The sequence below is a fragment of the Gymnoscopelus microlampas genome (assembly GCF_963454915.1).
Source record: "Gymnoscopelus microlampas genome assembly, chromosome: 10".
Taxonomy (NCBI): Eukaryota; Metazoa; Chordata; class Actinopteri; order Myctophiformes; family Myctophidae; genus Gymnoscopelus; species Gymnoscopelus microlampas.
This window is the reverse complement of record NC_139947.1, coordinates 45,398,448-45,414,124: the sequence shown is the minus strand read 5'-3', so window position 1 is coordinate 45,414,124 and position 15,677 is coordinate 45,398,448. Positions and strand designations below refer to the sequence as shown.

General features: G+C 39.9%; 2 protein-coding genes across 4 annotated transcripts in view; both read left to right on the top strand.

Annotated features, from left to right (window-relative positions):
- Window positions 1-4,014: 4,014 nt before the first annotated feature.
- Window positions 4,015-7,079, top strand: LOC311053175 (U8 snoRNA-decapping enzyme). Of its 2 annotated transcripts, XM_084068625.1 has the most exons (5): window positions 4,015-4,088; window positions 4,324-4,459; window positions 4,809-4,849; window positions 6,022-6,259; window positions 6,477-7,079. In XM_084068625.1, exons 1-5 carry the CDS (start codon window positions 4,018-4,020, stop codon window positions 6,723-6,725), a joined length of 735 nt encoding a protein of 244 aa, XP_083924751.1. In that variant the 5' UTR covers window positions 4,015-4,017; the 3' UTR covers window positions 6,726-7,079. The 2 variants fall into 2 exon arrangements, with proteins under 2 accessions (XP_083924751.1, XP_083924752.1); XM_084068626.1 differs by lacking the exon at window positions 4,015-4,088 and having other exon boundaries at window positions 4,318-4,459.
- A 1,773-nt stretch (window positions 7,080-8,852) lies between these two features.
- Window positions 8,853-15,677, top strand: part of arhgap4b (Rho GTPase activating protein 4b) — a 30,653-nt gene continuing 23,828 nt past the window's right edge. The window contains exon 1 of one of the 2 annotated variants that reach the window (XM_084069892.1): window positions 8,853-8,987. The gene's annotated coding sequence lies outside the window, so the exon portion shown is untranslated. The remainder of the gene's footprint in view (window positions 8,988-15,677) is intronic. The other variant, XM_084069891.1, reaches the window with a different exon arrangement.

The following is a 15,677-nucleotide window of genomic DNA, read 5'->3' as shown; positions in this document are numbered from 1 at the left end:
GTAACTAGTAACTTAAGTTTGCAAATAGTAGTGGAGTAAAAGTACAATAGTTGTCTCTTAGATGTAGTGGAGTAAAGTAAAAGTACTGCAAATTGGAAATATAATATATATATATATATATATATATATATATATATATATATATATATATATATGTGTATAAGTAAAGAAAAAAAGAAAAACTCACAGAGAATTCTCAGGTAGCTTCACCAGATAACCTCTGTGTAGTCATTAGAGCTGGATGTTCTGGTAGGATGTTCTACTGTGAGAACCTCAGTCTTCTGGGCATTTAGGACACAAGAACGACCTCAGCACAGTCTGTGTCTCCACTCTGAGAAACAAAGAAAGAGAGAAAGAAAGAAAGTAAGAAAGAAAGAAAGAAAGAAAGAAAGAAAGAAAGAAAGAAATAATTAATTCAAGTGAGCGAGAGCCAGTTACAACATACACAGCCTAGTGTATTGGTTCTCAAAGTGGGGTCCGGGGACCCCAGGGGTCCTTGAGGGAGTTCCAAGGGGTCCCCAGCTAAATGATAGATTAGGAACAAATGGACCTTTATGGGTCTGTAACTCTGAGAGTGTACAAATGTAACCAAATGGACCCTTATGGGTCTGTAACTCTGAGAGTGTACAAATGTAACCAAATGGACCCTTATGGGTCTGTAACTCTGAGAGTGTACAAATGTAACCAAATGGACCCTTATGGGTCTGTAACTCTGAGAGGTAAATGTGTACACTCTCAGAGTTACATTAACATAGATTTTACAGTAGTGGGGTCCCAGAGATAGAAATGGCATTAAATGGGGGTCCGTAGCCTAATGCATGTCAAACTGGGGGTCCTTGAGATTAAAATGGTTGAGAATCACTGCTCACTTGTTTGTCTGGATGGAGAATTCATTCACTTGTGTTTTAAACAGCCTGCTCTTCACCAGCCTAATAAACACTGATATCTTTACCCATAACCATGTCCATGTGGACTAATGTTACTTTAGGAGTTGTTAAAGTTCACTTTTAAACAAGCCAAACAATTAAACGTCGTGTTTGCTGCTTTGAGAGAGAGCGCGAGCGAGCAAGCGAGGCGGCAAACACCTGCTGTCCCTTTGATCTCTCACCGCAAAGCGGGCTGCTACTGTATGAGCAGATCTACAAGCTCACAATGCCTCGCACCGCGACGCATTGTGAGCTTGTAGATCTGCTATTTTCAAATGGCCAAAATATATATATAGGGCTTAAGTGGTTACTGTAGGTTTTGTAATAATAATCAAAATCTACAAAGTAACTAGTGACTAAAGTTTTCAAACAATTGTAGTGGAGTAAAAGTACAATATTTATTTCTGGGATGTAGTGGAGTAGAAGTAAACGTACTGCAAATTGGAAATACTCGAGTAAAGTAAAAAATATATATATATATCTCAAAATTGTACTCAAAGTAGCCTACAGTACTTGAGTACATGTACTCTGTTACTTTCCAGCACTGACTAGGCCTGTCATGAAATGAATACCAAGGACCTCAATGGAAACAAGGCCTTTTAGACAAAGTATTATAAATGTAATTGTGATGTTTTACATTGTTTTGCCTAATAAAACACAGCTCAATAAAACACATATTATATATTCACTTCACACATCCTACTAGTTGCAATTGTGAAATTACTCGCAATTCCATAAAAAAAAAACCTCACCTGCTTGGAGATAATTGTCTTGTTTTAGCGTTTTAACAGCTTGTTCCACCATTGTTAACTCTACTCGACGTCCATGTGGAATAATGTTACATTATGAGTGGTTTAGTTAACTTTTTAACACTCTTTTTTACTTCCAAACATTTAAACAGAGCTGCGTCACTCACAAACGCTCGTTCGTATTTGCCGCTCTGTGTGTGTGTGTGTGTGTGTGTGTGTTTGCTTTGATCTCACCCGCAAAGCCATAGATATATATAAAGGCTAGATGACTCACCCGCGCTGCTGGCCAATGGAGTACGACGTCGCCACATGGCGGCCATCTTGGGACGGTCATTCATAACATTATGTCTATGGTGCATATACTTTGAAATAACCATAGCGTGCTCAATTTTCATCCGATTTTCAAACGGTTTGGTGTTTTGTAAACACCAATGATGTAGTTATGATATTATTGTATTAAAAAAAACATGATTATAATTATAAGTATGCAGTATCATAACTACATCTTTGGTGTTTACAAAACACCAAACCGTTTGAAAATCGGATGAAAATTGAGCACGCTATGGTTATTTCAAAGTATATGCACCATAGACATAATGTTATGAGTGACCGTCGCAAGATGGCCGCGGTTGAGCTACGCTTGCGCCGCCCCCTTGAGCCATCTAGCCTTTATATATATCTATGCGCAAAGCCGCCTGCGATGGGCGTGGGCGGTGACGTCACGAAGAGTGGACACTGAGCAGATCTACAAGCTCACAATGCGTCGCGTGGCAACGCATTGTGAGCTTGTAGATCTGCTATTTTCAGATGGCGGAAATGTGTATAGGGCTGAAGTGGTTAATGTATCTTTAGTGATAATAATCAAAATCTACAAAGTAGGCCTAACTACAATAAAGTTTTCAAATAATTGTGGTGGAGTAAAATTATGATATTTGCCTCTGAGATGTAATGGAGTAGAAGTAAAAGTACTGAAAATTGCAAATACTCCAGCAAAGTAAAAAAAATACCTACATATTTTTGACATATACAATATTTTACTGAGAATAAAGGGTGAAAATGTGAATTACATTAATAAATATGATTGACAGATTCATATGGTAGAATAATTAAATTAATACCATTATGGTAGAAGGGTGCAATTTCAGACAATTAAGGCACAGAGGAGATAGCTGCCTAAAATAAAATAAAATATTATTCACAGACTGTCTCACACAGACTGACATTGTACTTATATTCACAGGTTGACTGTTAATTCTGCACAATCACCATTGATACACAAATCAGTGTTTTTAAAATAACGTTTAATTGTATGCAGTGTGCAGTCACGTCGAGTTTATTTTAATTTAGGCTCTCCTCGACCGCAAATAGTGCGAACTGCCGTTATAGAAATATATTTTAAAGGACTATTTGCATTACATACTGGCCTATCACCATTAATGCAAACTGCCATTATTTAAGCGATAATAGTGAGATATTATCACTTAAACATACTGTTAGTGTCCTAATAAAACCCTTTTTCAAAAACATGTCTAAAAAATAAAATAAATGTCATGGTTTAAAACTGGTCTAAATGTAGACGTTTATATATGGTTTTGATTTAAACGTCTAAATCTTGGCTAAATTTAAACTATACTGTATAATGATCAATGGCTATTCAAATTGTTTTTGTCCAATAATTGGTGATCAGTTATGCAACTTACAGTTGTTTTTTTAATCGATATTTATGGAATAATGCTTTAAATTCAGTCGGCTAAATTCGGTCTACATTATAGACCGATTCTAGACCAGCTAATTTAGGTCTTTAAAAAAACGGACGTCTAATATTCGACTATAGTCATAACCTAGCCCCCCCCCAACAGTTTATATGATGTTCTGCATAGTAGTGTATCTGTCTGTCATTTAATGTCACTATGAATTGAGTACAAAGGACCCCAATTGAAACAAGCCATAGGCTTTTTTTTTAAATCCTGTTTAGTTGACCTTGTATTTGAAATGTACTTTCATGTGTTTTTATTCTGCAAACTTCCAAATAAAGTATTCAATCAATCAATCAATCAATCAATCACATCACAGGTTCTGATATAATTTTCCTGAATTGATTAGAACTGATGCACTAGAATGTACTGTAATACTGTAACTACAGTACATTTTAGTAGTAGTTTGAGTTGTTTTAGAAGAATCCTAGAATAACCTCAGGGCTCTGCTCCAAACCAGCAGATGGGGCAAGAGAGCTTGGCATGTAATCAGTGTGCATACTTCCCATAGAGTTAAAATAAGATACTTCCACCTGAACTTCCTGTTATGGTTATTCCTCTTCCTGGCTGGGCTGCATGTATCACTGTATGGCATGTATGCATGAAAGAGTGAATTCTCAGTCCATAGGCCTTCAAGTTACTCAATCTTTTTCAGTGAGGTTAGCCTTTTATTGCCTTCTAATTTAGTTTGGACGTTCTAGTCATAGGCTTACTTACTTTATTACTTATTTACTGTAGCATACTGTGTGTGTGTGTGTGTGTGTGTGTGTGTGTGTGTGTGTGTGTGTGTGTGTGTGTGTGTGTGTGTGTGTGTGTGTGTGTGTGTGTGTGTGTGTGTGTGTGTGTGTGTGTGTGTGTGTGTGCGTGCGTGCGTGCGCTGACGTACGTACACAGAAAGATGGCAAGTGGGCAGCTATCCAGGGCAGAAGCATTGGCGTGCTCAGGCTGCAGGCATGCGTGCCACGTGATGCTCTTCTCTGACACTAATGCTCAGCTGTTTGGGAGAATTCCCATCAGACACATCATACTGGTTAGTGTGTGTGTGTGTGTGTGTGTGTGTGTGTGTGTGTGTCTGTCTGTCTGTCTGTCTGTCTGTCTGTCTGTCTGTCTGTCTGTCTGTCTGTGTGAGAGTCTGTCCATCTGCAGATTTATTTCTATCTACACAAATCCTCTGTTAATTTAACTCATGTGAGTGTAAAAGTGGACATGTATGGCTAACACTGAGGATTTTATGTGCATTCATGTGTATGCTATGACAATTTCAATGAGGGAGTCCTCATGCATTGACACGTGCATGTACTGTAAAATATGCTTGCTTGTGTGTCTGTGTGCATGCATGCGTCAGCGTGTGACAGACCTTTTTTTTCACTCCCCAACAGATGCAGATGCGCTTTGACGGTCTATTGGGGTTCCCTGGTGGGTGAGTCCCTGACAATATTTTAGAGAAATGTTTTTGTTATTTTATTCAGTGAGCAGCCTAATCAACATCTCTTTTCAAGGGGGCCTTTTTTGAGAGAGGAAATGTTTGCCACACATTACAAAATGGAAAGAAAAGCACAATGACAAAGACCACACCACAAAACACAGTTGTTTTTACAAGTTGGTCGCTGGAAAGTCATGTACTGTGTGCATCTTTTCCAGTTGATAGACATTGTGTAACCCATTGGATATGGTTTATTATTCATTAGTGCTGACAGACTTTCCAGACAATTCCTAGGAATTGAAAGCTAGGCTGCAGCAAGAGTGGAAGAAAAAAATAACTGGAGTGACACATAAAAAACAAAGGAAATAGGAATCATTTGATTATCTGCTGCTGCAGCAGCTAATAATCTGGAAGTAGATGAGAAGCTGTGAGGGAGTCTTTAGGATTTCTATTGACTTGCTTTGAGGTCTTTGTGGACACACCTGTTGTGTGGCAAGGGGGAAATAATTGCACATCACATTTGACTTCATCCCACTTATTCCTCAACTTGATTTGGTGTTGCTTGTTTCAGTAGGACCTGACACTTGACTCAAGACTTTACTTTTTTTTGATTTGTCTCTAGACTAGCGGTTCTTAATGTGGAGTTCACAGACCACCATGATTGATAGTTCATCTTTTCCATATAATACAACTAGAGAACATACCTGTATATTAATGTATTTTTTGATCTGTTTCACTGTTCTCTCTCTTATCTACGGTACATAGTCACTATTAGACAGTAAAAGAATTCTGGACTAAATTACATACCATATAAGACCAAATCATAATTTCTTAACGACAACAAAAAAGTTATTACATTGCAGCCACAGAGATAAACATCTTAAATCAAATTGGTGGTCCTTGATATTAAAAAAGGGTGAGGATCACTGCTCTAGAGACCAACCCTGGGATCCTATGACTTGTGATTTATTTATTATACATGTGCCTCGAGGAAACATTTGGTCACACCTCAATGAGGTGTGACCAAACGCTTCCTCGAGTCACATGTACAATAAATCACATTTTAAAGTAAAGAATCTTCCAATCTACTTGATTTAGTTGCACATATGTTAGTACTAGGGGAGCAATAGAACTGATGTATGATTGGGACCTCTCATCCATGACCCCAGGCTTGTTAACCCTTCAGAAGAGACCCTGGAGGAGGGACTAAGCAGGGAATTGTGGGAGGAGCTGGGCGTGGCACTTCCTGTGCCGGTGGAGAATCATGTGGCTTCTTGCTATGCTCCCTCCTCTTCCTCCTCCTCTTCTAATCTCATCACTCACTTTTATGTGAAGAAGATAGATGAGGAACAAGTTATGGAAGTGGAAAAAGCAGCTGCATCCACGGCAACAGATCATGGACAGGAGGTAGTGTGTGTGTGTGCAATTTTCCTTTCAGAATGATAATTTATGTGATCTCATGCTTTGTTCCCCATCTCTCTCTGCCTCTCTTTTTGTTTCCCCCTCTCTATCCCACCCCTTCTCTCTCTCTCTATTTCAATTTATCTGCTCTATTTCTCACTCACCCTCCATATTTCTCCATAGTTCTCACTTTCTTGTTGTGTCTCTTGCTTTCTGTCTGCAGGTCCTGGGGATGGTGAGAATCCCTCTGTACACAATGAAAGGTGGAGGAGGCCTGCCCTCCTTCCTGTCACACTCGTTCATCGGGAACTGCCGCTCTCAGCTGCTTGACGCTCTGCTGCGCTTCAACCTCATCAGCCCTCAGGAATTGCAGGAAGCCCTCATGCACTCTGTAAAGATACACACACGCACCTCCAAAGACCTGCAGGCATCCCTCACACTCGCAGAAGGGAAGGGGATGATAAATGCCTAAATTGAAATATACCTGGACATGCATCAGCACCACACAAACAAACACAAACCCTGTCTGTGTGCGACCACATAAAGTTGATCACAACCTTTCACTCTTACTGTACATGTACACACACACACACACACACACACACACACACACACACACACACACACACACACACACACACACACACACACACATCCTTATTTAATGCTTGCTGACTGAGCCTATGACTCATGTGATTGCCTACTTGTGACACTGGGAGAATACGCTGTCAAACGCTTTACTCTTAACAGAAATTAAAAGCGTTCAGGTTCAACTTTATTTTCATGTGTATTAAAATACAATGAAATACTCTTTCTCTGCCTTAACACAAGGGACACACCATCCCAAAACAAAAGAATACCACAAAGACTACAGACGTAGGCTATATAGACTGTGTACACAATGTACTCCTATGTACATTATACTGTATACACAATAAACACATTCTCATTGTTTTAGACTTGACATATGTCATTGCCTTATTTGTCACAGCAGATCATTGAAAGTTGCGAGATACAGAATAAACACATGACATGAGGCAACATCTTGGCAATATGACAGGACTGTGTTCCTTAATCCTGACTTATACTTTGTCGTACGACAGTGTCACATGCCAAAAACAGCCAATGTACAAGCTCACAACGCCTCACATTGCAAAGCATCGTGTGCTTGTAGATCTGCTGTTTTCAGTGCATGATGCCATCACACGGCAGCGTATAAATTAAGCATTATTTGGAAACACTGCAAGCGATCGGTGGTGGCATTCACCAATCGGCAGGTTCGCTGTGGGCATGGCCCAGAGAAAAGCAGCTTATTCTGAATTGAAAAGCGCAGCGGATTTCTTAAGATTCTCTACATTTTAATTCACTGTATTCAGCCTAGCACAGCTACAGTCCAAGGTTTCATTATGCTGTGACATACTTATAAAGCCTGCAGCCCAAGATTTCATACCATACCAAACCAAACTATACCCTTGATACACATAACCTAACTGCACCAGATGCTTGTTCCCGAGCAGTGTTGCTAGTGAGCAAGAACAGAGGGCTGAACCTTGTCTTTGATGCTAATTACACCTGGGATATATGTTGGTAAATCTATGATGAGAACATTATATAGCCAGTTAGCCATTGCTTTTCTTTTTTCTTTACAGGTTTAAGTAAACAAAAGAACAGTCAAATACAGCGTGTACAGTTGGGGAGTATTGAAAGAAATCTTAAATTGTATTTTCATCTTTTATTTTAATTTTGTCATCAGTGTTTTAATAACACAAAATCATTGATGATATGGATCTCATGTGAGTGGATAAGTTATCCTTTTGTAACGCCGTGCAAATGTACAAACCAAATCCCCAAAACCCTTTCAGGTCCATTTGGTTACATTTGCGGTTTCTCAGAGTTAAATTAACACTGAGGATTTTTACTGTGTAATAGGATTTATCAGCACGGTTTGCGTCCAGTGTGATGCGATCTGCTTTGATTCACTGCCGATGGGTTTTATAAATGTCGCCTGATCTGAGCGCGCTTTTCTCGAGCCGTCGACAGGAGATGTGCGCCTCATCCGGCACAACAGGAAACATAAAGAGACTGTAGGTGGTGGTAACACTGTGGTTGTGTTGTGTCTCTCCATGCACACCGTGTGTCTTCCTCTTTGTGTGTGTCTGTGTTTGTGGTCGCCCCCTAGTCAACGTTGTGGGGAGAAAGGATGTTGTCAAATGATGGCGTTGTCAGGTCGAGTAATACAAGGTCATCAGAAAAACATTTCATGGCGTGAGGAAGGGATGGGGGCAGTGCTGAGATGAAGGGAGGGAGGGAAGGAGCAGCAGGGATGGATGTAGGGAGAGCGGGAGCTAGGGATGCTCAGAGAGAAAGCGAGTGTATTCATAGATGCAGCGGTATTTATAGCTGCCTGAGGAGAGGAGAGAGTGGGGGGCGTGGCTTGGGCTGTGGCATTCTCTGCTTCACTAGAGAGAGAGAGAGAGAGAGAGAGAGAGAGAAGGCTATTTGAGCAGACTGGAGAGGGAAGGAAGGAGGGAGGGCTGTTTTTAAGTGTGTGTATGTGTGTGTGTGTGTGCCTGAGAAAAGAGGGAGGGAGGGAGGGAGGGAGGGGGGGAGATTACAGAGCTGAGAGAAATCTGTCAGGTTCAAACACTGCTCTCTCTGTGTGATAGAGAGAGAGAGAGAGAACAAGGGAAGAGGAGAAGAACGGATAGAAACACATAGAGGACTACAAAGTGAGGTATGTACAACTGTCATGCTGCTGCTGTTCATGAAACCAACAGCAACCTGTGTGTGTGTGCATGTGCGTGCGTGTGTCTGTGGGTGCACTGTGTGTATACGTGTGACTATTGTGAATACAAATCTGTCTGTGCATGTGTTTTGTTGTGTGCTGGCTTTAATAACTGGACAAATGCAGGATGGATGTAGGTTACTGACTGTTAGGGTATCAATTATGTAATACGTGTGCACCATCTTCAGTGTTGTTGCTGCTGCTGTGTGTGTGTGTGTGTGTGTGTGTGTGTGTGTGTGTGTGTGTGTGTGTGTGTGTGTGTGTGTGTGTGTGTGTGTGTGTGTGTTTATATACATGTGTAAATATGCTTACAGATGATTAGGTGTGCATGTATCCATTGTGCAGAGTAGTGTGTGTGTTTTCCCCCATACCAAGTGATTTATGGCTGTTGTAAACGTGAGCCCTGCTCGTCCACTGCTGTCAGAGCTCCTGGATCACGATTGGTCCTGCTCATTACTCCCCTTGGTATTGACAGCTCATTCACTGGTCCTCCTTTTAAGACACTGTTTCTCACCGCATGGTCCGTGGACCACCAGGGGTCCAAATGGACCCTTATATGGGTCTGTAACTCTCACAGTGAAAATAAAACTGCTGATTTTACAGTGTACTGTAGATTGGGATCCCAGAGATCCCAGAGTGTACACATGTAACCAAATGGATGGACTGGGGCACTGTTTCCCAAACAGTGGGTCGGGACCCATCTTTGGGTCGTGGGTTGTGAGTAAAAATATATATATATATGTTATTTCACAAGATTCAAAACAATTTTTCAAAAGTATTTCATAAATAAAATGAAAAAAATCGAATCATTTCCATAAATAGTAGCAAATTGATAAGCTCGCAACACGTTAAGATGCAACATGTTGTTAGCTTGTACATCAGCTATTTTCACTATTGTTTTTAAAAAGGGCATAAGAGATTAATTCATAATGTATTATTGTAAGTTCAGAAATGTTTTCTTTTGAGTCTCAAGCTGAAAACCCATGGGGAAAAAAACTTGGGAAACCCTGGACTAGGATCCATTTAGTTCCCTTTTTACACTCTCAGAGATACAGACCCGTATGGGTTCATTTGGACCCCTAGTGGTCACAGAACCCGACATTGAGAAACAGTGTTTTTAAGACACACAGATATGTGTGTGTGCGGTTTAACTGGCGTCCTGAAGGCATCTGTAAACTAATATGGTCATTGTATTGGTTTATGATGGAGCACAATGGAGCTTAATGCTGACATAAAAGAGGAGCTCAGACATGACCCTGTCGCCTACATAGTTAGACAGGTTACTTCTCCATTGAACTAATTAATGGAGAAGTTTCATTTCCCCATGCAAAAGAGATCAGGGTCTATTCGGGCTTGGTTTTCCCAGAAGCTTTATTGCATATACTTGTAACATAATCTGTCTGTTGACCTGCACTGACTAGTTGGTTCATTGGCTTATTGATTTTAGTATTACTATTACTGTGTGTTTGGGAAGCCCAGCTCTCTTTTTGTAAATTGCATTCACAAAATCTTGCCTGGCTACTGTTTGTAGTGTTAAAATGTTCAATCTATGATGCAAGTCCCTGAACTTCAAACAGCAGACAAGTGATACATTATTGTTTTGATATCAATATTAGTTATACTGTCGCTGCAGTAAAGACATCATTTTGTATACCCTACTTTACTGAGCATTGTAACTTTTAGTTTAGTGTAATTTCACCTACAGTATCACTACAGTGTTACCTGTATTCCTTCAGTCATAAAGCAAGAGAAAGAAAGCAGGCCACAAGTTCAGGTGGAAATCCCCAAATCAAAAGAAAATGCTGATTTTAATTTCCACAAAACCCCAACCAGTCAATGGGTAATTGCTAGATTTTCTTTTTTTCTTTTTACTATAACATGGTCATATAAGAACCATTTAAATCCTGTCCTGTATACCAACTACACCACTAACAGAACTGAACTGTGAATCAAATGAACTCACTCTCTATACCTCTACCACTGCTACAAAGAAAAAAAAAGCAGAGATGGAAAACCCTGGCAGAAAGGTAGAGGTCCAGGAGAGCCTGTGGGTGTGGTGAACCTGACCTGCCTGGCAGCCTCTCTCTGCCCACACAGTGTCCAACTGTCAACACTGTTTTCATTGAACCTCTTGAACCCCAGCATCCATATTCTGGAGGGAACATTAGCCCAAAGAAATTGCTGATCTACAAGCATGTAGATCTTGCTATTTTTCTGACCTTGTTGAATCTTGCCCCTGAATAATCGAAATTACAATAAAAAAACGAACATTAATCTTATACAAACAAACTAATAGAAAAAGGCCTTTTCAAAATAAAAAATGCAAACCTATAATAACCTTGCCTGTCAGCCTCTCTCCCCACACAGTGTCCAACTGTCAAAACTGTTTTCATAAAAATAAAAAAAGGACCTACAGGACATTCCACAAATATTACCTGTAAATTACCCTCTGCATAAACTCTTTCAGCAAACAACCCCACAAGTGTAGCTGGTTATGGAAATCTCCCCGGCATGTGACATGTATTTTTTCAGCCCAGGGTATTGCAAAACTGTCCTTGCCCAAATACACCCAACGGCAACAGTGCCCAAAATCAGTTGGGCCCTTGTCTTAATATCCTGTATGTGTCAGTACAGTAGACCAGTATATTGTAGCTGTAAGGCTGAAACTTTGTATCTCCATATTTCATCTCTTTATCGTTTGTTTTTTTTCATAAATGAATGCCCTAATTTATACTCATCATATGACAGTGTTGCACAAAAGTAGCAACATATTTTAAAAACATTTTCCTATAATGACAAAATACAGGTTCAAAGTGGTTAAGTATATCTGTGAGATTTATAAATATTTAACCAATGAAATTATTAGAGCTTGTGACTAAATAATAACTACACTGGATCCATTTGAACACAGGTTATTTTTCCCACTTCCTTAACGGTTTTGGACATACAAAGTTTCTCCCCGACAGCGACGATATGCTGGTGGACAGGGCATATCTTATAGCGAAACCTCTTATCTCCATATATGTGTTATTTTTCATAAATGAATGCCCTACTTTGTCATACTAAAGTACAGTGTCACAGAAAAGTAGCAAAAATAGCCACTCTACAAGCTCATAATGCATTGCGATGTGATGTGTTGTGAGCTTGTACATCTGCTATTTTTGAAAAGAAAAAAACATTGTATCCATTGGAATACAGGTTCTTTCTCTACATTTCCTGAAAAGTAACGGTTTTGAACATACAAGGTTTCCACCCGACTGCTCCGATATACTATTGCATGTGCGCACTGAGACCTTGAGATGTAGCATCCTTTTTACCAGACTTGGGGTAAAACCTGTTGTAGTAAGCATACTATACCAATGGCCTGGTTTCCTGTAAGTTACTTTTATGACTGTGCACATACAAACTGTTGAGAGGCCTAAAGCTAAGCTATGACAACAAGGCAAATTTGTCATAATGAATTTGTATTCCTTGCATAGCTTAAAAGGAAAGCTGGTGGCAGAGCCAATTTGACTGCATACCTTATGTCAGCTTTGGTCCTTTGTGGCAGCAGCACCTGTGGGAACCTTCTCGTACTCAGTATCCTGTTTGCTATGCCAGCTGTTCAGTAATTCTGTTGACATTGAAGCCAGAACACTTTTCGGGACTTTGACCGTTAGGTATATCAAAAAAGTTAATCTGGCAGATTATAACGATTTTAACCACATTAACACTGGCATCCCTATTTAGGCTATGATGAAGTTTATAGTGCTTAAGACAGGCTGTTTCACGCAAGATCAATTTCTCACATAACTAATATGTGTACAATAGGGTGGAGACATGATTAGTCCCATTGAGATAAAAAATCTCTTTTGCAAGGGAGTCCTGGCCAAAACAGCAGCACACAAAGTTTCACTGTTTGATTGGTTTATGACTACTAGTTGCATAGCGTGACATAATGAATGTGCGACATAATGAAGTTTCAGACAGATCTCCAAAAAGGCTGCTGTTGTAAGCTAAACCTGGTAGTAGCAGTCTGGGTTCATTCTATGTCTGAGCAATTAACCGAAATGATTGAAACCAACATATAGAGCCAATAACCAAATGTTAATATTAAATTATCTAGTTTTTTTGTTTGTATAATAATAATAATTTCTTATATATCAACAATTCAACATGAAAAAGTTTTATAGTTTGTTGTACAATGGTGGCGTGTAAAAATTCCATTAAAATAGTCATATCGCCCAGCCCTGGTTCATTCCATAACTGGGGCCTGATGCCGGTCGTTGCTATGGAGAATGAATTAATTAATGAATGAATCCACACCAAAGAAGGCTGCCATGGATTGATTACTTCCAATTCTGTGTTTGACACGGAAACGCAGCAATTAATATGAATTTCTATCTCCGCCAGGCTGGAACGGCCGGGGTTCTGGCCTGGGGCAGGGATTGTGTTTTCCCTCCTGACTTCCTGTCTGTCTGTTTGTGAGAAGAACGGCGCACCGGAGTAAGCACCAGTCTGGTGTATTTATAATATCTGTCTGTCTCTTATATGTCATCATAATTTGTGTGCGTGGGGATCTCATTTTAAACAAGCTTAGCTTTGTCAAACAGTAAGCTGTCACTGTAAAACTTTGTAAAAGTCATAGTAAAACTCATTTTCGCGTGGCGTCCATCTTGGAAATATGCAAATTAAAGGTCCAGACACACCCAATCATAAAGATAAGTATTCCATTGAGTTTCTCATGCTCTGAAACCATGAAATAGACACCAGGTTTTTATTTCTAGCCCATCTGGTTCAAAAGTTATTGCCAAAGCTATTTTCTGATAGGGGCCAATATTCAGGCGGCCATATTGGATTTCCAGCAGCAAGTTGACCGGGTTGTCCATATAGGTTGTGATCCTACTGGGTCATAGATATTATTTCTGGTGGCCAACCTTTTATAGCAGGGCAAATGCAGCATACCCCCCTTTGCCCCCTGGGTAACTGACTGAATTTAATAGTTTCTCCGATTTGAGGTATAGTGCAGACTTTTGGCTACAGAAAGAATAATTTTCAAGATAGAAAGGTCATCTTGGGCTTAAATTAAAGCTTAGGGACATGGGAAGTTTTCTATATACAAGTGGGGCAGTGATACTCACAAAAAAGTGCTGGAATATTACCATCTTTGTTGTTGTTTGTCAAGCGGACAGTATATTTGTCTGTGTTTCTGGGGATTATATAGGTCATATTTATAAATACAATGATAGCAAGCCCCAAAATGCTATTCTGCTACTTACCCTTATGTGTCAGGATAGTCCATGACAAATTTCAGACTACCATGTCTATTTTTGGAATTTTGGTGAATTAATATTTGCATTTACATAATTTCGCCAGAGCCATATACAAAAAAGGGGATTTTGAGGTAGGTGGGACATTTTGACAACTTTTTATCATAGCTCATCATTTTCAGCACATTTTTTCCAATAAGAAAAACCTGAGTAGAAGTATATTTCCGGGGGGTGCATGATACCCCCCTCCACATACTAGACTATAGTGCTTTATGGGCCTTCCAGTTTAGTAGACCTTGTATTGTGAATTTGTACTTCCAAGTACTGTTGTTCTCATGTCTTACTAAATAAAGTACATCAATCAATCAATCACTCAATCAATCAATCAATCAATCAATGTCTGTGTCCAGCTAATCTCGGACACCACTGGACCGATCACGGTGAAACTTTGCACACACACTCTCAGTAGACCATGGAAAAACCTCCATCCTAAAGTTTCAACTCATGGAGGTCACGTTTTGGCCAATAATAGCTATATTTTATGATGGAAGTCCAAGGGGCTGGAATCGCGCTGAAACCTTGCCCATAGTTGGAGTCATACGTCATAAATATGTCATAGATGACTGACGTCATAGATGATATCACAGGCTGGTCACATGAAGTTCGAGATCCACATTGGTGCCAAGTCCGAGATCCACATTAAAGTCATGCCGTTTCTACAGTATTTGGTCCCGAGATCCATGATTTCCTAGTTTCACTTCACTTTATGTATGTACACTGATTATGTTTTGAAGTGTATAATGTGTCGTGATCATCACTTGTGACATAAACATTAGTGAGGTGGTGTGTTGTCATCCAATCAGTGAGCCTGCATGGCCGTTTCCAGTTGGCCTGTCACACTGACAAGCGTCATGTCTGATTTGACTGTACTTGACTTGTGTACACAGAAGTGTTTGTATAGCATGTCTGACAACACAAATTACACCAAGATCAGTTTGGATAACTCAGCGCATCCTTTTAACAACCCCGTGCTTATCTGCAGCCACACTGCAAAACCCTGAGTGTTCATTTAAGTCTGAGAGTCTACCAATGGCGAACCCGTAGGCTGTGCTGACACAGGGCAATCCAAGCAAACATTAAGCTTGATTTATACTCCGTCATACGACGGCGTCATGTGCAGAAAATAGCAACAAGCTCACAACACGTCCCATCCACCACGTGTTGTGAGCTTGTAGGTCGTCTATACGACGGAGCATAAATTATGATGTACTGTAAAAAGCAGGAAACCTTTCACTTCTTTTTGTTAAGATTGCACAATCCTAACAAAAAGAAGTGAAAGGTTTCTTTCACTTTTCGCTTTTTAGGAAATGAGCAATTCTGGTTAACTTTC